Source organism: Sinocyclocheilus grahami, unplaced genomic scaffold (genome assembly GCF_001515645.1).
Source record: "Sinocyclocheilus grahami isolate Dianchi unplaced genomic scaffold, SAMN03320097.WGS_v1.1 scaffold1930.1, whole genome shotgun sequence".
In the NCBI taxonomy this organism is placed as follows: Eukaryota; Metazoa; Chordata; class Actinopteri; order Cypriniformes; family Cyprinidae; genus Sinocyclocheilus; species Sinocyclocheilus grahami.
In genome coordinates this window covers 4,667-32,070 of record NW_015507109.1, presented here as the reverse complement: position 1 = coordinate 32,070, position 27,404 = coordinate 4,667, and the positions used below count along the sequence as shown (strand labels likewise).

At 35.8% G+C, this 27,404-nt stretch overlaps 1 protein-coding gene across 1 annotated transcript in view; it reads right to left on the bottom strand.

The window, feature by feature from the left end:
• LOC107573395 (calcium-independent phospholipase A2-gamma) overlaps positions 1–26,283 on the bottom strand; it is a 35,574-nt gene extending 9,291 nt beyond the window's left edge. Inside the window, exons 1-11 of the mRNA XM_016259830.1 lie at positions 26,135–26,283; positions 24,219–24,564; positions 23,099–23,423; positions 21,176–21,688; positions 18,561–19,073; positions 13,893–14,042; positions 12,975–13,126; positions 11,897–11,991; positions 8,060–8,231; positions 7,925–7,982; positions 6,872–7,066 (exon numbers count right to left, since the gene is read on the bottom strand). Coding sequence (XP_016115316.1) covers positions 6,872–7,066; positions 7,925–7,982; positions 8,060–8,231; positions 11,897–11,991; positions 12,975–13,126; positions 13,893–14,042; positions 18,561–19,073; positions 21,176–21,688; positions 23,099–23,423; positions 24,219–24,511 — 2,466 coding nt within the window. The 5' untranslated portion in view covers positions 24,512–24,564; positions 26,135–26,283. The remainder of the gene's footprint in view (positions 1–6,871; positions 7,067–7,924; positions 7,983–8,059; positions 8,232–11,896; positions 11,992–12,974; positions 13,127–13,892; positions 14,043–18,560; positions 19,074–21,175; positions 21,689–23,098; positions 23,424–24,218; positions 24,565–26,134) is intronic.
• Positions 26,284–27,404: the final 1,121 nt, after the last annotated feature.

Below are 27,404 nucleotides of genomic sequence, written 5' to 3'. Positions count from 1 at the left end.
GCCACTCCAAGTTTTAACCGGTTACATCTGCGACACTTTAACTTACATTTACTATATACTGTTTGTAAGCACAACTAAACAGACTTACTTTGTGATAACTCCTTATCAATGCAGCATAATTCAGAAGTGGGGAACTAAGCACAAGAGAATTAATTGAGTGACTAATGCAACCCAAGAAACAAGAATTAGACCAATAAACAAAACAACTGACAACAAAACTTATTGAGGAGGGAAAATAAAGCTCTCCGAGCTAACGGGGCAATGAGTTCATACAGTATATTCAAAAGATGTATTTGTAACATCAACTCTTATAACTGTCTGCAAACCATAGCTGTTTTGTGGAACAATTCTCATGACAAACACTTGACTAATCAGACAGTTTAGCTGTGATTACGGAGTGCTTGATTTGATGCACACTTGACAGAGTGTCAGTACTGCACCTGATCGTGTCTGAATGATCATGGAAGGTCAAATAATGATCACAACTATTACATCATTTTAATTGTGCATTCCAAGCCCATGCTAGTAAAAAAAAAAACATTACCATGTCCCAAATATAAAAATGCCATATCCATCCCTAAAATATATATTTTACAATCACTGTTATGCACATTTATCATAAACACAGCTCAAATGCTTCCTACTAGTGTGGCCCAAAACATTTAGCACAGTTTTATTACAGGTGGAATGCAAAATGTTTGAGTACAAGCATTTCAACCAAATGTCATTTATGCAGTATTTTAAACCTTTAATTACTGGGGAAAATCAACCCATGGCAAGAGTTTAAAAGCAGCCCAATTTCGTGGATAAAAACAACAACAACCCTGCATTTAACACGAGCTGCAGAAGTCAGATTTAACTGATCACGGGTCAAAAGTAAGGAGAGATAACTGACAAAGATGTTGGTGGATTTGCTCCTCAACTGATCCCGAGCTCACTGACAAATATCTTTTATCGTAAGATGTGCTCCCTTTACACAGTGCGCGTGCGATCGCGAAATCTAAAGGGAAAGTGAACTGTGACTGCAAGAGCTCATTCACATATTGATAGCGGCGCCCTGATGCGCGAAAATTATATACAATATTAGAATGTTTGCGGGAGCGGACACAAAAATTGCGGGAGCGGATGGGTGCGGGTAATGGTAAGACGTTATCGGGGCGGATTTAGTGAATTGGGGGCCCCAGGCAAAATATAGGAATGGGGCCCTATACATTTGCACACATTTTCCTAGATAAACCTTGAGGTTCCATTTAGTTGTTTTCAGCATAAGCCTGTGTGCCAAGGCTGTCTAATTCTAAACTTTAAAATACATTTATCTTTAGTTGTTTTAACTACAAATTTAAATAAAACTGAAAAAATAATTAAAAAGGCAATTATACATTTACACACCTAAAATACATATATCAAGAGCATGCTCACAGATGAAAACAAAATAGCGTTGGATGAAGTGGATTAAATCTTAGCCCGTCTTTTTTTCCCCTTTTCCCAAAAAAAGCTTATCCTACCGTTTCAGCTATTAAAATAGTTCAGTTTTGTATGCAATGGAAAAGTGATTATATTTCGTTTAGTTTTTTTATAAAGTAAATTTAGAAAAACATTTGGAGTATTTTTTTGTTTGTTAAATGTAAGTTATTTTGTTTTTTTAAGTAAAGGCCAGCGGCAGACAGTGAATTGATCATAGCCTATAACCTATGTTTGATCAATTTAGCCTTCTCAAATCATCAGGACTTGCCTAAAATAAAATCTATATATAAAACAGTTCAAGTATATCACAATGTTAGTTTAAATGTTTAACCTATATAAATGTGCGCTGTTAGACGCGTATCCAATCGTTTGCGGAGGAGTGGAAGCTAAAGCTCTGCAGGACCTGGAGGCGCCAGTGCGATCACGTGCATTTTTTTCTAACAGTGGAAACAACTTAAAATACGGTCATTTCTGCTCATAAAGGTAAGAGTAATACATCATTCTAAACTGTAAAGGGTCTAGTTTTATTTGTGTGCACTCACAATATCAACAAAACGTTGTGCTTTTATAAAATAAAGAAAACAAACGCTTTCTGCCGTCTCGGTCTTGAACAGGAGTGCTTCCCTTGGAAAATGGCATTTAAGACTTTTTAATACTTATTAAGGGCCTTAATTTGATCTAAATTGATTTATCAACTTTTAATACTTTTTAAGACCTCGCGGACACCCTGATTACCTAGCAGTAACCAGCATTAACCAGCAGTAACAATCAGTAAGCAACATTAATCAGCAGTAGCCTGCAGTAACCTGTATTAACCAGCAGTCAAACGAGACATCCTCAAATGAAAAGGCTTGAATCCTGGTCTACAGCACAATCCTGGACTCATTTGAAAGCAGGAAGAGTTTAAGAGAAGCTCAAATAGACTCAGAAGTGACTAACAGTTGAGTATGAAATGCTTTCAAGAAAAAATGACTAGGAGTTCAGAGGCCTGAAAAATATCAGAAATCAAGACAAACGTTTGAGCAAGTTCTGGTTCTGGTCTCTATTCTCTCTTTGGCATCTCTGCTGATATCGGACGGGTTTTCTCGGTTTGTTTGAATGCTTTCACTTACTGGATCATTGGACTGAAAACTTTCCAGGAGATTAGCAGATTCAACTGTTCTGATCACAAATACAATGGTGTCTCTTTCCTGCTTATTTCTGCTTTTTAAAGTATTAGTCCTGCTATAATGTACTGATTGAAACACAGACTTCATGGCGAATCTTCAGCTTTTCAGCTTTCAAAAGCTTTATAGTTTAAGAAGATGAATTGAATAGCAGATATTAAACAAGCAATTGGCAGTTGGTGGCACAGTACGGTTTAACTACATAGATCATTTAGAAGCTACATAGATCCAAAATCACTATGAGAGAAGTGTTGATTAAAAATATACAGTCAATTTATTCAGACACCTTCAACATTTCACACATTATCACAGTTTATTCGCTAGAGTTTAGAAAATGGTAATGAAATAACAAGAGCTCAGAGTTAAACCGTATTGGAACAAATTCATCTTGATAAAGTCAGACAACACTTAAGCAAAACATGGTCAGGTCAAAGTGTCTGAATCATTTTTGGTCCCAAATTGTATCAATTTTACTGGTAGTCCACTGTATGAAGAATTTTGGGGTATAATATGTCACAGACTTTATTTTGCTATCCTCACTTACATAAATGCAGCATTATATATAGTGTCCTGCACCCAATAGTAAAAAAATATATATTATTTAAAATTAAAATTATAATGATATCTGGTGTCTGAATAATTTTTGGTTTGACTGTAATTCAAAAATGAGCTGTTTTATTGAATATTTCAGAAGCAAAATGGTGCTAAATTTCAAGAATATTACAAAACCACCACAGAGAGAACGCAGGAACAAGCATGTAATCACATTCATATTTACTGTGTTATTGTTCTTGATTTTAAGGTTTGTTTTTATGTTTCTGTTCTATTTATTGTATTTTATTTTCCCTTGCATTTGCACCCCTGTTGGCACTTTTAATTTTATCTATTTGTGTATGTCCGCTGTTTCTAATCAAAATGAGCAGTTTTATTCAATGTGTGTGCTGCATTTTCATGCATATTAGATTGTCACATTAACAACATCAGAGCTGCTGTCTGCTGACTTTATTGTCCTCGCAGCAGTTTGTTTGGTAGACAGCAGTACATACACAAAACTCAACACACATTAAATAATCACTACAGGAATAAACTGATTCTTCCATTTATTTGATGAATCCTTCCTAGTCATCTTAATTTCATAATTTTGTCAGTCAGTCCTCACTATCATGCTGCATGTTGAGTCTGTTACTCACTTTACTCCTATTTCTTTCACTGAGATTGCCGTACCAGCAAATAACGAACATACAAAAAAAAAACACATTTCCATAAAACAGACAGAATTGCAATGCCTTTTTTTGTATTATTTGTTATTGCTATATTTATTTAGAACTTCTTTTGTACTAAACCTGGCATTGTATATTAGGAAGATTGTTGGCTCTTTGATGAAATGCTGCTCCTCTTTTGTTGCCGTCTGATAAATGCTTACATGTCACGTCATGTTTTGTGTAATAATGCTTTGGTAATACTGCATGCAAACACAATCCTGTCAATAAAGTACTTTAATCTGAACTGACTTCTATATTAAACGTTTCCTCAGAAAATGCATGCATGACGCTCAGAACACTCTCTTAGTAGGCAGCTGCCCATGTAGTGAAGACAACTCATTATCTAATTACTCTGATGGCTTCTGCTCTGTGACTTCTGACCTTTGACCTCTGGAGTCACAGGCCTTAAAGGAGGTTCAAGTTGTGCTGATGAGGAATGTGTGAGAGAGAGAGCGAGAGACCAGTCCTCAGGCTACGGTTGTAATATCAGCAGTGAATAACGCAGTGCTGTGGGATTGTGGGTAGCAGAAGAGTGATTCTGCTCATCATGAGCTGCGCTTAATTGTCAATTACTTCTTAAATAGCATCTCATAAAGACACAGCTCAGTCGAATGACCACAAACGACTCTCATGAATCACTTACATACTTCAAAATAAATGGGTTTGTGGCTTCTAACACAACTAACATTTAATTCTGTGGTTCAGCAGAGAAACACTCATCATCTGTGGCAAACTGTAATGTGCTTTATCAAATATTTTAATGGCCTTTTACACACAAGAACTGACTCATTTGACTCGCTGCATTTGAGATAATAATAACAATAATATTAATATTATCATCATTATTCAAACTAATATTTTATTTAAAAATACAAAACAAAAATCAATTAAGAAATACAGTATATTTCTATTGTAATACTATTGCACTGTAAAATAAAAAACATATTTAATAATAATAATAATAATAAAGTATATTTGTATTATTCTTTAAAATGTATTAAACAAAACAAGCATGGACTTATTTGACTCACTGCATCTGAGATAATAATAATAATTATTATTATTATTCAAATAAATATTTTTATTATTGTTAAAAATATGTAAAACAAAAATCAATTAAGAAATAAATTATTAATATTTAATAATAAAAAATAAATATTTTATATTTAATTATAATAATAATAATAGCTAATATTTTTATTTTATTACCATTTAAGAAATATAAAACAAAAAAAAATAATTAAGAAAAATACTAATGTTGCAATACTAGTATAGCACAGGTATTTATTAATAATAGTAATAAATATAATAATTTTGCTTTTAAAAATATGTAAAATTTATAAATAGCTTTTTACACAAATGTAGTAAATTTAGCTTGTGTGGTGCTGTCAGAAGTGATCCATACATGAAATAAATGCATTTTAAATGTATATGAAAGCAGCAATATTTCACATTGGTCACACCTCAGGTCAGTAAATACGGAAATCCGTATAAATTCGTAACAATCACATTCTTTTGTTGTGTGACGCGTCTCAGATGTGAATGAAATGACTGAAATGAGACAACGTGCCTCTCTGAGACTGACTGTCACATGCTTACTGGGAATCTCCAGCAGAAATAAGTGCATTGTGATCTTCACAGCGCCCACCACTGACGTCATGAACTCATGTCCAGTGACTGGAGCGTCAGTCTGAGAACAAACAGCCGGACTGTTCCTGCTGGACTGACAGAAACCTGCCGACACCAGCGGCATTCTCCTCTGTAACGAGCCTCAGACAGACCATTACACCAGTGTGTTAATGAGCCGATGGAGATAATCAAATAATCTCTTTCATCCTGTAATTAGTTCCTCAGATACTGCTGAATCTGCAGCGCCTCAGGAAACCAATCATATCTCACTGCAGCTGTACGTCTTCTGTCTGAGACGGGAACACAAAATAACATGACGACACGTCTTCACATTACACCGTCTGCACTGACTGAATGAACAAAACACACAGCATGATCAGTGTCTGATTCACAAACAAATGACTCTGTTAAAGAATCACTCAATATGACTCACAAGTTACAGGTCTGAATCGTTCAAACGAATCATTCACTGAATCTGTCATTGGTTCAAAAAATAAAAAATAAAGTGACAATTAAAGTCACTTGCACACACACACACACACACACACACGAGTATGAATTATATATATATATATATATATATATATATATATATATATATATATACATACACACAGTACATATATAAAATTAATTAAAACTGAAACTAAAATTGAAAACATTACAAAAATATTTTCGCTACTTTAAATAAAATAAACTTTAAAGGAACACTCCACTATTTTTGAAAATAGGCTCATTTTCCAACTCCCCTAGAGTTAAACAGTTGAGTTTTACCGTTTTCTAATCCATTCAGCCGATCTCCGGGTCTGGCGGTAGCACTTTTAGCTTAGCTTAGCATAGATCATTGAATCTGATTAGACCGTTAGCATTTCATTCCGGCGTAAAAATCTAGGAACTTTGCTGCCGTACCATGGGTGCATCAGGCGCAATGATATTACGCAGCGCCAGAAAATAGGCTAACTTCCGTCAACATAGCCAACTACACAAACTTAGTGCTGGTAACATTAGTTAATGCACTGTGAATGAACAGTCACAATTTTCATTAACTAACATGAACAAAGATGAATAAATACTGTAATAAATGTATTGTTCATTGATTTTTAATGTCTGTTAACACATGAACTAACATAAACTAATGGATTGTAAAGTGTCACCTTTATTATGTATCTTTTATTTACGTTCATCTATTTTCATTATCAATTTTAATGACAGTTTTTATTTGTGTATATATGCATTTTATTTTCATTGTTAGCACTGTTTAGTCTCTGCTGCTGTATAGTTCATGATCATTTGCCGTGGTGGGACGCGGTTCTGTGTGGTTTGGCTGTGCTTCATCAGGATCGGTCGTACCTGGTGCAGGTCGTCTCCCAGAGCGAACTCCTGGAAGTATCCCGGCGCCGCAGACGAGGCTCGGATGGCCTCCCACAGCCGGTGTCTGCAGGAGCCGCGGTAATGTGACCGCACCCCCACCGGCAGGCTGTAGTTCCTGAAGACAAAGGCCTTCACCGGAGGAGCGCGGTTCACCACTGTGCTCACAGCCGCCACCTGCTGGACAAACACAGCACTGATCACAGCAGGGCTGCTCCGCAGAGCCCAAACACCAGCATCCCCAACATCACCAGAGCGAGAAAACTATTCATATTACACATATGTGGAAAGTATTTAGTTTATATTACATTATATTCAGTTATTTTAGTATCGCTGACACCATTAGATTAGATTTTTTCAAAATATATTTTCCATTTTCAACTCAATTTTATTTAAAGTTTGAGTATTTTTTTTATTATTTCAGTTTTAGTTTTTAGCTATTTTAGTACATCAAGTTGAAAATAATAAATTAAAATAATAAATATTGCCTTGGCAACTATCTGAAATAAAATAAGTTAAATATAAAATGAAAATTATAAAATACATATTTTATATTCATTTTATTTTTCAGATTTACATTATATATTATATTCTTATTTTACATTGTTTTCATTTGTATATATTTGTTTTTTATTTCGTTTCATTTTATTTTATTCAAATAGCAAAAATGTGTTTTATAGTTTTAGTAATATATTAATTGGTTATATATTTAGTTATGTAACATAATTAACATAGTTAATATAATATTTATTTATTACTAATCTAATATTTTTATTTATTTTAATCAAAATGTTTATGTATTTCGTTCTTTAATAATTTTTATTATTTATTCATGTTTTACATTTTTATCAGTTTTCTCTCAACTTTTTCCCAGACCCCAGTTTGAAAACCCCTGCAATAAAGGACAAATGTTTATTTATTTTAACCAAATTTTTGTTTATTTTTCGTTGCTAACACAGTTTTTCCATTATTTTTATTCATTTATTTTAATCACATTTTTCTTTAATTATGTATTGAACCCGGCTGACTTCGTACTTTGGGACAGTCGGGGTCGCGAGCCGTCTGGATCAGCAGGTCCGAGCCCATCTTCTCCCTGTGTGGAGGTTCAGAGGTTCAGTACAGGGAGCTTTCAGGAGACAGCAGACAACCCTGCAGCTTTCTGACACTCACTTCAGCACTTTCTCCCAGATCTGGCTGTCGTAGAAAGCGTGACTCCAGCTCATCTTCACCGTTCCCACGATCAGGTTCTGCTTGAAGACGTCTGAGCTCAGCGTCCTGTAGAGATCCTCACAGTCCTTCAGCGGGATCTGGAAGACACCCAGCATGAAGCCCAGGATCGCACCTGAGGAGAAACAGGTTAAAGCTACATGTTCTCTCAGTCAATTCAACATCTGTACAATCACACTCAATTAATCACTGTTAAAATACATCATTATCAGTAATAAACAGGAAAATAACTGTGTTAATGTTGCAAAATTCATTGATTATGCACAGTGCCGATTCTAGACTTCTGGGGGCCCCAAGCAAAACTTTGCAGAGAGGGTTCTGTCTGTGCGTTCATTAATTAAACAATTTAGCCTATAATCGCCTACTATACAGAAACTGATTAAAGCAATCATAGAATCATAAAGCATTGCATAGACTTTACCATATAAATGAATATAAATAGATTCATAACAAAGTTATGAACAATATTCAGTGAAGAGCAGTGAATAATTCTCTCATTTTCTTTTGTTGATTAACAGATGATGACAGACAGCAGCAGGTTTATACAGTAGGATCCACAGATACTGACTAGCATTCCATTACTTTTCAAACGGTTTATTTTCACTAAAGACATAACTGACTGTGTTTAGTGAAAACTCACCAAGATGGATATTTTGACATATACAATGCGCAAAGTAGCCTATATGTGTCCATCTCGTATCGTGCAAATGGAAAGTGCTGTGATTTGAACTCTTTTTTGAAGTATCAAGCAAGGCCAGCAGGAGACTGTATATGACACGGTACATGATGTGACTGATCTGGATGTTACGTAGAAAGGCCAACAGCGCACTGCATTAAGGAAAGGAACATTCATGTTTTCATAACCGCTGGCCAAAATCAAAAACACAACTGAAATTAAATACTATTTGAGAGCAAGGGGGCCCCCTGGTGTTTCAGGGGCCCTACGCAACCTGCATACTTTTTGCATAGTGAGGATCGGCTCTGAATATGCAACTCAATTTCAATGATAAAGCAGCTCCACATTATGCAGATCAACTCAGATCAGATTTTGTTCTAACCGTGTCAGTGCATTAAATATATACAGTATAATATTACTGAATATTAATTGCCTTTTAAACCTCATTTTATATGCCTTGATCAGCATTATAACTACAAGTTTTTTATTTCGTAATGTCTTATGTCTAGTTTAGCCTATATATTATACATTTTCTTTTCACATTTTCTTTTCCTGTCTTTTAATTCATTTTCTTGGCAGTTAGTTCAGTTACATTTTCATTTAAAGCACTTTATTGACATGCAATTTTGCCAAAGCATTATTACACAAAACAAGTAATCACAAGAAAAAGGAAACATACAATATAACAATAATAACAAAGAACTATAAAAATATTATTTTTATTAAATTAAATTAAGGAATGAAAAAAACAAGATAAAAATTAATGTGTATAGAATATTAAAATAGACAGATACATAATATAAATGTATAATATAAATTATGAAAAAAATATTCTTTAATTCCATCTTACTATTGTTTGTATATCTTTTATTTTTCTTCTTGTTATTATGTGTTTGGTATGATAATGATTTGCTGATACTCTATGTAAAAACAATCATGCAAGTAGCTCGGTTTTCAGTTGAAACTGTAAATTATATTCATAAATGTCACTTGTCTGAACACACGCACACGCACACGCACTCGCTCACGGACGCACGCACGCACTCGCACACGCACGTTCGGTTCCAGTTACAGAGCCTCTGCAGCAGGGCGACTGGGTGACTGTGAGGCGGCATAGTCGCGGGTCAAAACACCACTCTTCCATTCCGATCAAAACATTAAACAGGTTCTCCCCACTCAGTGACGCACCCACTGAGAAACCTGATCAAAGTGCTCTAGTTATTGGCGATTCTATTGTACGGAAGGTGAAGATAGAGACACCAGCCACCATAGTCCAATGTTTACCGGGAGCCAGAGCGCCTGACATCTTGGCAAATTTAAAAGTGCTGGCTAATGCTAAACGTAAATTCAGTAAGATTGTTATTCATGCCGGCGCTAATGATGTTCGACTTCGCCAGTCGGAGATCACTAAAAATAACATTAAAGAGGTGTGTGAACTTGCAAGCATGATGTCAGACACCGTAATATGCTCTGGTCCTCCCTGCTTACCGTGGTGACAAGACACATAGCAGACTGTCATCACTCAGTGGCTGGATGTCTAAGTGGTGCCCACAGAATAACATAGGTTTCATAGATAATTGGACAGAGTTTTTGGGGCAGACCTGACCTGTTGAAAAGAGATGGTCTTCATCCCTCCTGGGGAGGTGCCGCTCTTCTGTCTAGAAATATGGCACATAGTCTTAGAGTCTGTACTTGACTAACTGGGGCCCAGGTCAGGAAGCAGACAGACTGGCTAAACCGACCATCTGCAAGCCGCCTCACATCACAGAAATCAGTTAATTCTCAGCACACAGAGACCGCCATCAATTCGTAGCAGTGAATGAATATCATATCGATCACAAGTGCAGTATGGAGTACCTCAAGGCTCAGTACTAGGGCCGTTACGTTTCACGTTTTACATGTTACCCTTGGGAGATATCATCAGGAAACATGGTGTTAGCTTTCACTGTTATGCTATTGCGGCCCGGCGAAACATACCCATTTGAAAAACTAACAGAATGCATAGTCAATATAAAAAACTGGACAACGAGTAACTTCTTACTGCTAAATTCTGAAAAAAGGTGTTAATTATAGGACATAAAAACTCTGCACGTAATAACCTAGAACACTGTCTAACACTTGATGGCTGCTCTGTCAATTCTTCATCATCAGTTAGGAACCTAGGTGTTATTTGATAGCAATCTTTACTTTGAAAGCCACGTTTCTAGCATTTGTAAAACTGCATTTTTGTTTTTATCTCAAAAATATATCTAAATTACGACTTATGCTCTCAATGTCAAATGCAGAAATGTTCATTCATGCGTTCATGACCTCAAGGTTAGATTGTTGTAACGCTTTATTGGGTGGTTGTTCTGCACGCTTAATAAACAAACTACAGCTGGTCCAAAATGCAGCAGATAGAGTTCTTACTAGAACCAGGAAATATGACCATATTAGCCCAGTTCTATCAACACTGCGCTGGCTCCCTATTAAATTAGATTTTAAAATCGTGCTTATTATTTATAAAGCCCTGAATGGTTTAGCACCTCAAGAGAACTGGCCCCCCGACTGAGCCTGGTTTCTCCCAAGGTTTTTTCTCCATTCTGTCACCGATGGAGTTTTGGTTCCTTGCCACTGTCGCTTCTGGCTTGCTTAGTTGGGGACACTTAATTTCCAGCGATATCGTTGACTTGATTGCACAGAGACTATTTAAACTGAACTGAGCTGGATGATGACATCACTGAATTCAATGATGAACTGCCTTTAACTGAAAATTGAGTGTTTACTATTGTCCTTTTGCATTATTGACACACTATTCTCCTAATCAATGCTGTACAGTTGCTTTGACACAATCTGTATTGTTAAAAGCGCTATATAAATAAAGGTGACTTGACTTGACACACACATACATACACACACACACACGTTTCATTATATTATGGACTTTCACTGTTTTTCTATCAGGTTAATTATATGTTCTGTGTATATGTCGTAACCTGTGCAGAACACTAGATTTAAATACAGACATGATTCTGCTGATCTATGAGCCATAAATTCACCTCACTAGTCGGTTGTTGTGATATTTCACTACACACACACACACACACACACACACACACACACACCTGTGCTGACGCCACAGATGTAGTCGAACAGCTGATGGACAGGTTTTCCTGACAGCTCCTGTAAGCTGCGCAGCATCTGAAGGGCCAGCAGACCCCTGAAACACACACCAGAAACCCCAAACTCAGCTTTAACATCTCATTTAAGAATGAACACTGCATGCCATTCATAAACCCATACAGTCTCAAAATCAATCAGGTATCTCAGATTCATTAACTTAATTAAACAGGTTGCGGCACATTCAACTGAGAGTTTAAATACTAAAGACGTGTTTTGTTCAGTATTTACACAATGAAGTGGTTTATGTTCGCATATATCAATACACATGAGGTAGAGGTCCATCGATAACACGTTTAAAGAAAGGCAATAGAAATATTATTGTGCCGATACTAATAAAATCTATATACTCAATGTGTTAAATAATGTTCTTCATCTTTCTTTCCTGTGACGGGGCAATTCAGAGATAAAAACAGAGTTTACGTTGATTTAAATAGCAGATAAAGCTTATTTTGTAACCAAAATACCAATAATAGCCAGGAAAACAAAGACTTTATGCATATTGAGGGACTTCTAGTTATAAACAAACCTGAAATACACTAGGACTCTTATTTTGAAATGTCTTTGCTTTGCTACTTTACTAGTAATTGTGATGGTATTTTAACTGTTTTTTTTCTCTCTCTTTTTTAATAATGTTGTTGCTGTTATTGTGTGTGGTTGTCGTGAACTACTGCATGAGTCCAAGACAAATTTCCTGCAAAAGACAATAAAGTATAACTCTAACTCTAACTCTACTTCAGGCTGCTCATTCAAAAAGACACATAAAGAGACATCACATATGCATCTTACAACCATCTACAACATATCAGAATATGAAAAACATAACGTCAACACTGTCAAGTCATCAAAGGTGCATCATAAATGCGCGGGATACACTGATTGTGAACTGCGATCGTGTTGAACGTGCAGCATGTATTTAACTGAATCACAGTCTTTGTATGGTGGTGACTAGGGTTTTCCATCTCCACATGTAAGAGCTCTTAACATGATAATGAAGACTCTGTGAGACTTTAAGGCTCTCACCGGGTCCCCCCTCCATCGATGGCCAGGATCCGGATGCCGCGCTTCCTCACGGGCTCAGTGAAGCCCAGCAGAGCCAGAGCCTGTCGGACCGCGGACTGCAAACACACGTCACCGGCCTGACGCAGACGCAGCAGACACGGGATCACACGCTCCTGCAGAATATATCTATTAATTCATGTAACAGATGCTTTTATCCAGAGGGTTATCTTTGATCTTCCTCTACAGCAGCAGAAGCACAAACCCACTGCAGCACTTCACAAACATTCATGTTTCACCAGAAACTGACCCTCGTCATGATAACAAACTACACAGACTCCAGTCTGCACTGGAATGTAGTATATTTTATTTCAATCATGTATTTCTTTAATATTTGGTATTTTGAGTTATTCATTTTTATTGAGAAGCTCCTTTAAAGGTGCTATAGAAAATAAAGTTATTATTATATGTTACTAAGCAATATTCACATCTACATTATGGAGCATTTATTTCTATATAAAATGTTGGTTTTTTTTAAATGACAAAAAAAGAACATTTTATGCGATTTTTTCATTAAAGCAGTATCTAAGTTAAAAATGGAGCCAAGCACTTTAAATCTACTGAATGGAGGCAGATTAGTGCCACCTGCTGGAATAAAAACAAATACAAATTCAAAACACTTTATAGAAATATTTGTACTGGAAAACAAGACAAAAAATACTGAGGAAGGTATTTGTTTTTTTGCAATTCATGCACCATGTTTTGCCATGATTTTATGAATTTATGACTTTCTGCTCTGAATTATCACTTTCAGGTCTTAATTTGTGTCATTTGTGCAATGAAGCCCCACAGAAACCCTGAAACTTTACCTTTAATTCAGCATGTTTTCCTTCAGGTCCTCTAGCCCTGTTATAGCCTGTGGGTTACAGACTGAATGCTCACCTTTACGGCCACCGATCGTGTTTCTGGGAACTCCAGCAGATGGAGACTGAGATCCTCCACCCGACGGATGTAGAGCCGCACGTCTGACACCCGGCGCAGAGCCTGAACCAGAGCCCGAGTCCGGTTATCCACGCTCACCCGCGCCACGATCTGAAACACAGTCCAATCAGAGATCATTCTGTGAGTGAGGAGCCGTTAACACCAACAGTGAAATGATGCACTGCCTCGGTCGTTTAGATCTCAATTATGTGTAGATGTAAGCCAATACACACATTTTCAGAATCAGTGTTGAGGGTAATGCATTACAAGTAACGTAATCAGATTACTAGAAAGTAATCAAGACCCCTGAGGTGGAACAGAACAAAATCACAATGCGGATGCGATATAAACTATCCACTTTTCATGCTATTGCGCTATACAGTTATGTAAGACAATATCTAATAATTTTAGCAACAAAAACATGAGATTTATGCCTGTAATGCTTCATTAAAAGTAATGGGACACCAGAGTGTACTGTATTAGTGAAAAATGTCTGCTGTTGTATGACATACACCTGAATGTGTTCCTTTGTGTTTTGTCAGGGGTCCCTGGGAAGCGTAATGAGTTGTATTATGAGTGTTGTAAGGAGCCGTACCCTGATGTGACATTTACAGTAACGATGCGCAGGCGAACATTGTCTAGTAATTCGTAAAGTAAAGCATACTTTTTTTAATTTACAAGAAAATATCTGAGTTACTTTGTTTCTCATGTACTGACTGGCAGCTCTCCTGTCCTCATGTTGAGGGGAATCAGGAGTGAGTGCAGAGACGCTGTGTGAACATGATCTTACTGCAGTTCTAGACTAAATGTCAGCATGTATTACTCATCTCACTCACATAAAAACAGATTCAGTATTCCTCAAAATCAATAAAAACAGTCAAATGCAAACTCAGAATATTACGCAAACATGTTAAATAACACACATATCCTTTATGTATTTAATCCCATTTTATTAACCAGTATCTTTGCTGCTGACCTTCAATGATCAACCATAATAAGCAAAAATGACTTTAGATAAACATAACATATGTGTTTCTATTTTTATTTTTTTTGTTTCTGAAGAGAGAAAAATGAGGCTAAGGCAGATGAGAAAAAGTAACGCAAAAGTAATGTAACGCATTACTTTCCATAAAAAGTAACTAATTAGTTACTTTTTTAGGAAGTAACGCAATATTGTAATTCATTACTTTTAAAAGTAACTTTCCCTAACACTGGTCAGAATTGCCTACAGTAAATATTTAGATTGCAGAATCTATCATGTATTCGGGTCAGATTGCTGCCGTCAACAACGGCCGGCAGATGGACGAAGCGTACTGTGCTTCCACAGAAGAATGATAGATTTTATGATCAGAAAATGTGGATATTTGAGACTTTATCCAAATATTTTTGTTGAAGTATTTATTTGTTTTAAACCATTTTTTTAGATAAAAATGAAAGTGGTCAAAAATGACCAAAAAGCTTATAAGGGCTGAAGAAACTCTTCAAACAAGAATGAAAATATCAGTATTATTTGTGTCATTCAGAATCCATGTGCTGCGCATTCATTTGTGGAATCATTTTGTGCAAAGGAGTGATTTGATGGAGCTCGTGCTGAGTGTTTGTCCTTCAGAAACGAACAAGCATCGTAAACAGATAGAGGAGTACAGGCTCAAGTCTATATGATTGAACACTAATTAATAACTTCACTGAAGAGCTGTGAATCGAGTTATGATCATCTCTAGGGTCTGAGGGGAGTTTATTTTTGACACAGCTTTCCTAGAAACGACCCGAACCCACGTGTGACGACATGAGAGGATCATGAGAAGCCTGTGACACACGTGGACATCGAGCCCAGCGTACACACTACTGTTCAGAAGTCTGCTTATTAAAATAAACCAATTCATCATTAAACTGATCAGAAGTGACAGTAAAGACATTTATAATGTTACAAAAGATTTCTATGTCAAATAAATGCTGTTCTTCTGAACTTTCTATTCATCTGTGAATCCTGAAAAATAAAATGCATCACAGTTTCCACAAAAATATTGCGCAGCACGACTGTTTTCAACATTGATGATAATCAGAAATGTTTCTTGAGCAGCAAATCAGCATATTAGAATGATTTCTGAAGATCATGTGACACTGAAGACTGGAGTAATGATGCTGAAAATACAGCTGCGCATCACAGAAATAAATTACATAATATTATAATAATATTTTTTCACAGTTTTTACTGTATTTCTAATCAGATAAATGCAGCCTTCACTCTTAAAATAAGTTTCTTTATTGGTTCCATGAAGAATCTTTAACATCCATGAAGTGGAAAAAATACATTAGATTAATAAAACATTCTTTACACTAAAAAATGTGGTCATTTTAGGAACGATTTTTTGAGGAACCAAAAATGGTTCTTGTATTCTTTTTGGAAACTTGTTTTAAGAGTAAAGGCATGTGTAAAGCCAAGTTAAGGCTGCTCTGTGTCTGCTCAGAATCATGTGTAAAGACATAATGCAGCATAAAAGACAGTCTAAAATATGCATGTTCTGTCTAGGGTTGGGTACCATTCACATTTTAACCGCTACGGTACCGGTATCGGTACTTTACTCTATGCGTAATTACAAAAACATTTATTTCAGTGAAAAAATAAGTCCAAAAGTCTCAATTTCAACATTTTGAACAATAGGGCCCTACAAATCTTTCTTTCTTTCTTTTTTTCCCCCAGAAATTCTTATTTTAATATTTCTGAAAAGGCATTAAACATTTATTTTAAATCAAATGAAAATTAAATCCTTTTATATTTTGGCAAACAAACTGAGGTTTACTGTTGAAATTAATACATGGAAGAAAAATTGTGTGAATATTCCTTTAAAACATTTTTTTTTAATAGGCTAATAATTGTATTATTTTTTTCCTACATTTTAGTGATTAATCTGGTTGTAATATTTATTTTTATCATTTAATTGTTTTATTTAAATTTGATAGAAAATTGAATATTTAAAGATGTACATTATACTGTACAAAAGTAATACAAGAGTAAATATATTTCTGTTACATGTTAAACCACACTTTTATTTTGGCAGGTTGCCATGAAGTTTCTGTGTGTATACAGTATGATGATGCTAGTTTTCTCAAATGAAACGGTAAAATTCTCACTCAGTGATTCTCAAAGCAGCTCTGGAGATTATGTGTTTGTGTTCATGCCATCATACAGTGAGACGCAGAGGCCGGAAATGACTGCGAGCGTCACGCGTGCTTCAGTATTTGTGTAGTAAACAAAACCGCATTACGCCATTCATACATACAGAGGCAAGCGGAACATGCAGGATTCATATTTAAACCGTCTTTTTGCATTTTAATATTCACAGACACTAGTTCAAATCGCGATTCGATTAAGTGGCAGTGGCTACTTTTGATTTATTCGTCCAAAATTTACGAATTCCGAGGCATTTAGCGCTATAGAGTAAATTACGTTTTTATGAATGGACTCCGCGATCCCGTCCGTGTTTTCTCAGAAACCATATGGCTTCTGTACATATTCTGTACATTCTGTCATATGGCTTAACGGTACCCTTAAAAGTACCGAGTTCGGAACCCAACCCTAGTTCTGACCCACCTCAGGATCAATGCATACAGTAATAATAGCTGTGTAAATGCATTCATGCCATCTCTGAGCAGCATTAAAGGAGTAGTTCACTTCCAGAATAACGATCTCCTGATAATGTACTCATCCCCGTGTTATTCAAGATGTTCATGTCTTTCTTTCTTTAGTCACAATGAAATTAAGGTTTTTGAGGAAAACATTCAGGGTTTTTCTCCATATAATGGACTTCAATGGGGACCAACGGGATGAAGGTCCAAATCACAGTTTCAGTGAAGCTTCAAAGAGCTCTACACGATCCCAGCCGAGGAATAAGGGTCTTATCTAGGGAAACCATCACTCATTTCCTTAAAAAAATAAATATTTATTTAGTTTTTAATCACAAACGCTGGTCTTGCACTAGCTGGACTTCACGCATGACGTTATCACGCTGGAAAGGTCGCACGTGGTTTGCTCTTCGTCTGTGTGCTCCGGTTCAGAAAGAAAAACTCCATCTCATTTTCTCCTCCAACTTCAAAATCATCTGAAATCGTGTTTTACCTTTTTTTTTTTATAAAGGGCATTTGACTTTCTCTGCACGTTAGCTTTGTAAACACTGGATCGGTGTTTCTGCTTTCGTCACGCGTGACCTTTCCAACGGGATTACGTCATGCGTGAAGTCCAGCTACTGCAAGATGAGCATTTGTGATTAAAATGTATATCAATTATATTTTTTAAAGAAAATAACCGATGGTTTCTCTAGAAAAGACTCTTATTCCTTGGCTGGGATCGTGTAGAGCTCTTTGAAGCTGCATTGAAACTGTGATTCGGACCTTTGGTCCCCATTGAAGTTCATTATATGGAGAAAAACCCTGGAATGTTTTTCCATGACATGAGGGCAATTAAATTATCAAATTATCATTTTTATTCTGGAAGTGAACTACTCCTTTAAACAGTCTGTGTAAAGACGCCTAAATGCCACTTCAGAAGCGCCTCAGTGGTGTAAATTGGGCATAAGAGACTTCTTTCATAAACGTTCAGAAATCTCAGTAAATGTTTGATTCCACGCGTACCTTCTCTCTCTGGAGCTGCAGGCGTCTGGCTCTCTCCTCCGCCGCTCTCTGAGCTTCACTCTGGACCGTTTCCTTGCATTCAGCATCATCAGAAGCAGCTTCATCTGCCTCCACCGACGTGCTTTTGGGCTCCGTTCTGAACCGGGGGACCAGCGGCGTAATGTAGTTCCCTATGAAGCCCTGGACGCTCGGCAGCGAGTAGTTCAAGTAGCTCCCGAGTCCTTTTCCGAGGGAGAAAGACGGTTCGGCGCAAGGCATTTCCAGGCGAGAGGACGCGGGCTGGGTGACATCTGGGCCGGGTTTAGTTAAGCTGCTGAAGTAAGAGTTGATATGCTGAGACACATAGTCGTAAGTCTCGCCCAGATAAATGCTGAGGGAGCCTGGGTAGAAGAGGGGCGTGGCCTGTTTGGTGGGTGGAGCCTGTGGTATAGTGGGCGGGGCTGCTCCGGTCACTCTGCACACCTTCTCTTCCTGGATCTCAGTTGTCGTAGCAACAAGTGTGGGGGGCAGAGCCTATGACAAAACAGGTACAGGATTATTATAGTTAAATAAAACTAAAACCAAAATCCTAAAAACCATTTCTGCTACATAAAATAAATGTTAAATGAAATTTTATATTATATAGAACTATTTCAGGTAGTTTCCAAGGCAACATTTCTCATTTTCATTAAGTTTAGCTTGATGTACTAAAGTAACTAAAACTAAAATGGAATTAACATTAATATTTAAAAACAACAAAACTAATACAAATAAAAAAACAATAAAAAAACAATAAAATTACTAAAAGTACTCAAATTAAAATGAAAGAATAAAAACAGAAAAATAATAAATAAAACAAACTAAAATCATTAAAAAACACTTATGTTACTTAAAGTAAATGTTAAATAAATAAAAAAAACTATAAAAAATGTAAACTATTTTAAATTATTTTTCCAAGCTTAACTTGATGTACTAAAATAACTCAAACATAAGTCAAATTAATAAAAGCTATATAGACAAATTTAAAAATGAAAAAAAAAATAAATAAAATCACTACAAAATCATTAAAACTTTAACCAAAATTAACATGAAAGCAGAAAATATAAAAATAAAATCGAATTCTAAATATTAAAGGAGTCCTATTATGCCTTTTCACGTTGGTGTGTAATGTTTTTTTAGCTTAAAAAAAGATCTGCAAGGTTGTAATAGTTATCCAGCTGACACAAGGTTACAAAGTCCACTCTAAAAGGAGATCTTCTCACTTTTCAAGAACTACAGCAAACAGCTCGTTCGGACTACAGTGCACTTCTTCTGGATACTGTGACATCAAAGTCACTCATTTACATAATCCCCGCCTATGGAATTTTCGAAAAGGGGGTGTGGCCTGGTTAATTTTAATTTGTTAAAACATAATTAAAAATAATTTATGTATTTATTTTTATTTCTCTTACTAAATTCAGTTATTTATTAAATATATACACGTATAAATATATTTTAATTTATTTGTTTATATGATTAGTAATGAAAGATTTATTTGGTTTAATAGTAATAATATTTATTTTATTTGTAATAATAATTTTGTATGTTTTGATAATATTTATTTATTTGGTTTAATACTAATACTACTAATAATAAAAAGTAATAAAAATAAAGGCGTGGCATTTCCGGAACACACTCTAAGCTGTTCACCAATCACAGTGCACTGAGCCAGCACTGGGACCAATCAGAGCACATTTCATATTTCAGAAGGAGCGGCTTCATTGAAACAGGAACTAAACAGTGCGTTTGAGAGGAGAGGTGCTGCAATAATGTCAAATATGTGGAAAAACGGGATGAAGTTCCAAATCACAGTTTCAGTGAAGCTTCAAAGAGCTCTACACGATCCCAGCCGAGGAATAAGGGTCTTATCTAGGGAAACCATCACTCATTTCCTTAAAAAAATAAATATTTATTTAGTTTTTAATCACAAACGCTGGTCTTGCACTAGCTGGACTTCACGCATGACGTTATCACGCTGGAAAGGTCGCACGTGGTTTGCTCTTCGTCTGTGTGCTCCGGTTCAGAAAGAAAAACTCCATCTCATTTTCTCCTCCAACTTCAAAATCATCTGAAATCGTGTTTTACCTTTTTTTTTTTATAAAGGGCATTTGACTTTCTCTGCACGTTAGCTTTGTAAACACTGGATCGGTGTTTCTGCTTTCGTCACGCGTGACCTTTCCAACGGGATTACGTCATGCGTGAAGTCCAGCTACTGCAAGATGAGCATTTGTGATTAAAATGTATATCAATTATATTTTTTAAAGAAAATAACCGATGGTTTCTCTAGAAAAGACTCTTATTCCTTGGCTGGGATCGTGTAGAGCTCTTTGAAGCTGCATTGAAACTGTGATTCGGACCTTTGGTCCCCATTGAAGTTCATTATATGGAGAAAAACCCTGGAATGTTTTTCCATGACATGAGGGCAATTAAATTATCAAATTATCATTTTTATTCTGGAAGTGAACTACTCCTTTAAACAGTCTGTGTAAAGACGCCTAAATGCCACTTCAGAAGCGCCTCAGTGGTGTAAATTGGGCATAAGAGACTTCTTTCATAAACGTTCAGAAATCTCAGTAAATGTTTGATTCCACGCGTACCTTCTCTCTCTGGAGCTGCAGGCGTCTGGCTCTCTCCTCCGCTGCTCTCTGAGCTTCACTCTGGACCGTTTCCTTGCATTCAGCATCATCAGAAGCAGCTTCATCTGCCTCCACCGACGTGCTTTTGGGCTCCGTTCTGAACCGGGGGACCAGCGGCGTAATGTAGTTCCCTATGAAGCCCTGGACGCTCGGCAGCGAGTAGTTCAAGTAGCTCCCGAGTCCTTTTCCGAGGGAGAAAGACGGTTCGGCGCAAGGCATTTCCAGGCGAGAGGACGCGGGCTGGGTGACATCTGGGCCGGGTTTAGTTAAGCTGCTGAAGTAAGAGTTGATATGCTGAGACACATAGTCGTAAGTCTCGCCCAGATAAATGCTGAGGGAGCCTGGGTAGAAGAGGGGCGTGGCCTGTTTGGTGGGTGGAGCCTGTGGTATAGTGGGCGGGGCTGCTCCGGTCACTCTGCACACCTTCTCTTCCTGGATCTCAGTTGTCGTAGCAACAAGTGTGGGGGGCAGAGCCTATGACAAAACAGGTACAGGATTATTATAGTTAAATAAAACTAAAACCAAAATCCTAAAAACCATTTCTGCTACATAAAATAAATGTTAAATGAAATTTTATATTATATAGAACTATTTCAGGTAGTTTCCAAGGCAACATTTCTCATTTTCATTAAGTTTAGCTTGATGTACTAAAGTAACTAAAACTAAAATGGAATTAACATTAATATTTAAAAACAACAAAACTAATACAAATAAAAAAACAATAAAAAAACAATAAAATTACTAAAAGTACTCAAATTAAAATGAAAGAATAAAAACAGAAAAATAATAAATAAAACAAACTAAAATCATTAAAAAACACTTATGTTACTTAAAGTAAATGTTAAATAAATAAAAAAAACTATAAAAAATGTAAACTATTTTAAATTATTTTTCCAAGCTTAACTTGATGTACTAAAATAACTCAAACATAAGTCAAATTAATAAAAGCTATATAGACAAATTTAAAAATGAAAAAAAAAATAAATAAAATCACTACAAAATCATTAAAACTTTAACCAAAATTAACATGAAAGCAGAAAATATAAAAATAAAATCGAATTCTAAATATTAAAGGAGTCCTATTATGCCTTTTCACGTTGGTGTGTAATGTTTTTTTAGCTTAAAAAAAGATCTGCAAGGTTGTAATAGTTATCCAGCTGACACAAGGTTACAAAGTCCACTCTAAAAGGAGATCTTCTCACTTTTCAAGAACTACAGCAAACAGCTCGTTCGGACTACAGTGCACTTCTTCTGGATACTGTGACATCAAAGTCACTCATTTACATAATCCCCGCCTATGGAATTTTCGAAAAGGGGGTGTGGCCTGGTTAATTTTAATTTGTTAAAACATAATTAAAAATAATTTATGTATTTATTTTTATTTCTCTTACTAAATTCAGTTATTTATTAAATATATACACGTATAAATATATTTTAATTTATTTGTTTATATGATTAGTAATGAAAGATTTATTTGGTTTAATAGTAATAATATTTATTTTATTTGTAATAATAATTTTGTATGTTTTGATAATATTTATTTATTTGGTTTAATACTAATACTACTAATAATAAAAAGTAATAAAAATAAAGGCGTGGCATTTCCGGAACACACTCTAAGCTGTTCACCAATCACAGTGCACTGAGCCAGCACTGGGACCAATCAGAGCACATTTCATATTTCAGAAGGAGCGGCTTCATTGAAACAGGAACTAAACAGTGCGTTTGAGAGGAGAGGTGCTGCAATAATGTCAAATATGTGGAAAATAATGAATTTTTGGAACAATCCTATTCTAGTACACCCCAAAAACCAAATCAACACTGTGTAAAAGAGCATGATAGGGCCCCTTTAACAATCTGAACGATGCTGAAGTAACACTGAACAGCAGGCAGGCTTGAGGTCTCCTCGGCTTTGAGTCGTGTCCCACTCGCTGCTTTCCATGCTGAGTCTAGAACGCTCCTCAGACGGGACGCGTGATATCTCAGGTCGGCTGCCCCGCGGCGCGTCGACGTGCTGAAGGCCGAGATGTTTGCGTACGATCCTGCCCTGCAGAACCAGAACCTCCGGCTGCGCCCGGGCCTCCAGCTCTTCCTACAGGTCAGGCTCCTCAGCGCGGACGCAGACAGGACGGCGGACACACGTCCCGGTCTGTGGCACAGACGCAGCGCGCAGCCGTCCAGCAGGCAGACCACGGTCATGGTAACGGTTCTTCAGCTCACTTCCAGAAAGCTCCTCATCATCCTTCAGATGCCTGTGAACAACACCAGCATCAGCACAACATGACAGCACGCCACATTTCAGCCCCAAATCAAGCCACTGTGCCAACGTTTTCATAACAACAGTACTTATTACTGTAATGCAATACTGAGATTCTTATTCAAATCGGCATAACATAATTGTAACGCTATAATAAATGCTACATTTTCACTTGATCACACATAAAAAAAACTATTAAAAAGTAAATAAAAATCATAAATTGTTAAAGTTTGATCAATTGAATTGATTAGAAATGCATTTTGATTATTACATAATAAATTATACATTTAATAAAAATAAAAAAAATGGAATCCAGAATAATTTAAATGGAAAAACAAGAAAATATATATTTAAGGAAATTAATTGTAACAGTATAATAAATGTTACATTTTAATTTGATCACATTTTAAAACATTTATTAAATTGTTAATGTGTTATTGCCTTCATTTGATGTGCACCACAATTTCTGATACATTTGCATTAAATCATAAATACAAAAACAGATAACACCGAACTTCTGAAAACATTTCACATAACCATATTACTGTAAAAAAAAAAAAAAAATTGTTATATAAAAAAGTTTTATAAATGTCATTAATTAGACATGCTTTTGTTCATTAACATTTAAATTAAGAATTAAAACGGAACCTAGAAAAAATGTAAATGCAAACAAAAAAGGGGATTCCAGAATAATTAAAATGGAAAAAAGTTAAGGAATATTAATTTTAACAGTATAATAAATGCTACATGGCTTTGAGTCGTGTCCCACTCGCTGCTTTCCATGCTGAGTCTAGAACGCTCCTCAGACGGGACGCGTGATATCTCAGGTCGGCTGCCCCGCGGCGCGTCGACGTGCTGAAGGCCGAGATGTTTGCGTACGATCCTGCCCTGCAGAACCAGAACCTCCGGCTGCGCCCGGGCCTCCAGCTCTTCCTACAGGTCAGGCTCCTCAGCGCGGACGCAGACAGGACGGCAGACACACGTCCCGGTCTGTGGCACAGACACAGCGCGCAGCCGTCCAGTAGGCAAACCACGGTCATGGTGACGGTTCTTCAGCTCACTTCCAGAAAGCTCCTCATCATCCTTCAGACGCCTGTGAACAAGAGCAGCATCAGCACAACATGACAGCACGCCACATTTCAGCTCCAAATCAAGCCACTGTGCCAACGTTTTCATAACAACAGTACGTATTACTGTAGTGCAATACTGAGATTCTTATTCAAATCGGCATAACATAATTGTAACGCTATAATAAATGCTACATTTTCACTTGATCACACATAAAAAAAACTATTAAAAAGTAAATAAAAATCATAAATTGTTAAAGTTTGATCAATTGAATTGATTAGACATGCTTTTTGATTATTACATAATCAATTATACATTTAATTAAAAAATTAAAATGGAATCTAAAAGAATTAAAAAGTGCAAAAAAAAAGGAATCCAGAATAATTAAAATGAAAAAAGAAGAAGAAACTTTAAGGAAATTAATTGTAACAGTATAATAAATGTTACATTTTAATTTGATCACATTTTAAAACATTTATTAAATTGTTAATGTGTTATTGCCTTCATTTGATGTGCACCACAATTTCTGATACATTTGCATTAAATCATAAATACAAAAACAGATAACACCGAACTTCTGAAAACATAAAACATTTCACATAACCATATTACTGTAAAAAAAAATAATAAATTGTTATATAAAAAAGTTTTATAAATGTCATTAATTAGACATGCTTTTGTTCATTAACATTTAAATTAAGAATTCAAACGGAACCTAGAAAAAATGTAAATGCAAACAAAAAAGGGGATTCCAGAATAATTAAAATGGAAAAAAGTTAAGGAATATTAATTTTAACAGTATAATAAATGCTACATTTTCATGTGATCACATTTTAAAAGATTTATTAAATTGTTAATGTTTTATGCCTTCATTTGATTTATGCCACCATTTCTGATACCTTTGTATTAAATCATAAATTCAAAAACAGATAACACAGAACTTCTGGAAATAAAAAATAGAATCCAGAATAAATCAAATGAAAAAACAAAACAAAACTGAATTTAGGATAAAAACTAAAAGAGAATGTGAAATCATTGTCTGTTTTCTCATTCTTCTCAGCAGTTATCATTACTGTAATACAGTGAGACGCAGCAGACATACAGTCAGCTAAAGAAATATTACTACTATGACGCACAAATATTTGACTAATATTGCATAGTTTCCAGTAATGAGAATTTAAATGTGATGTCCATTTTCTTGACAAGACTTGTTTTGTTAGATTTACCTTTGCAATTAATCACAGTTTCCATTCAAATACAGTAGTTTCAGCATGTAACTTTAATAAAATAATCATAAATGCATTATGTATCTCCTTTAATGTGACTTTATAAACTAGAATTATGGCGTTGGTGTGTTAGAAATGAATTCCAGTAAATATGAACCTGGGATATAATTTTGTATGAACAAAACACAAAATAAAGATAACATTGCACCTGTAATTTATAACAAAGCATTAATTTCTGCCCAAAACAACGATGAAATATGAGATTGAATGTAAATAAGGGACTTTTGAGCTTTAAATGTAGGACAATCTCACAGGGTCACGCCGATAAACTGAAGAAATCTCACACACAAGCAGTAAATAACAACATACCTGCTGGTTAAACGCGCATAATGAAGGCTGGCCGTCGGTTATTATACTAAGTTAGCTGGTTATTAACAGTTGTTTGCGGGTCATTCGATAAACACAGCGCGCACTTCCGCATTCAGTCACGTGACACCCAACGGCGTGTTTGATTGGGCGATCAACAGTTCTGTCACCTTGCAGACTTTTATATCCAGGCCTGATTATCAGAGTTTAATGCTTGTTTTTCACCTGTGCTTCTAAGGTAGAAAATGTGGGAGTGCAATCAAAATTGATGAAATAATAAAAATGTAATAAAGGTATACAAGAAGACTTTTACAAGCAAAATTAAGTATAAAAAGTACCATTTTAAAATACTTCTGCCTCAAACTGTATTTAATAATTATGTAAAATGTAAATAATTATTACATTATTATGTTTTGTTTGTCATGTAATGGATGGAACCAGCTTTTTTACTTTGAATGTGCAGCACTTACATTTAGTTAATTAAATCAAAGCCTTTTAAAGTTTATTATCTACCTGTTTATTATTAAGTTAAAATAAGACGTTTATGTCATTTAAAACACTTAAGACTTTTTACAATCTTAAATTTAATGAGTGATAATTCTCTACTTTTTACCGACCTGCAGGTTTTTTTTTTATTCATACACATGCTCCTAAATACATTCTACATTTTGCACACAATCTATTAATCTGTGTAACAACTGTGTGCTGCGTTTTGTGAACTGTTTGTCAGGAATGCAGGAATTCACTGTATTCGAAGAGACTCTGTCACGTCGCCCCATTTTGGGGAAAAAATAGAGAGAAATGCTCATTATTTCCAGTTAATCCATCCCTACTGAGGTCATACTGCCAGGTCATAGCTGGTCAGACTCAGAAGACTGGTTTTGGTCACTTCTTTAGCTGGTCAGGCTGGGAGACCAGCTTAGGCTGTTTTTTGTAGTTTTTTTTCTTCCAGCAGAGATACATTTAAATTTCACACTTTTGGACTAAACGCCCTGAGGGACGTTGTTTTGTACAGAGACTTTGACAAACATACAGGCTCATGTCATTAAAAGCATGGAATCGGATTTTGCATAATGTCACAATAAATTTTATAGTATTACTGAGATCAATCATTTACCATCAGTTTGAGTCTGTTTCAGTGCACTTCTGACTGCAGCATCAAGTAGAGAAAAGTGCAGAACTGTGTAACGCTAGTGATGGAAAAATAAGAACAAGGACACTTGAAGCCGTCGGTGAACCTTTATTGTGTAACTTGAATCAAACTAACACACAT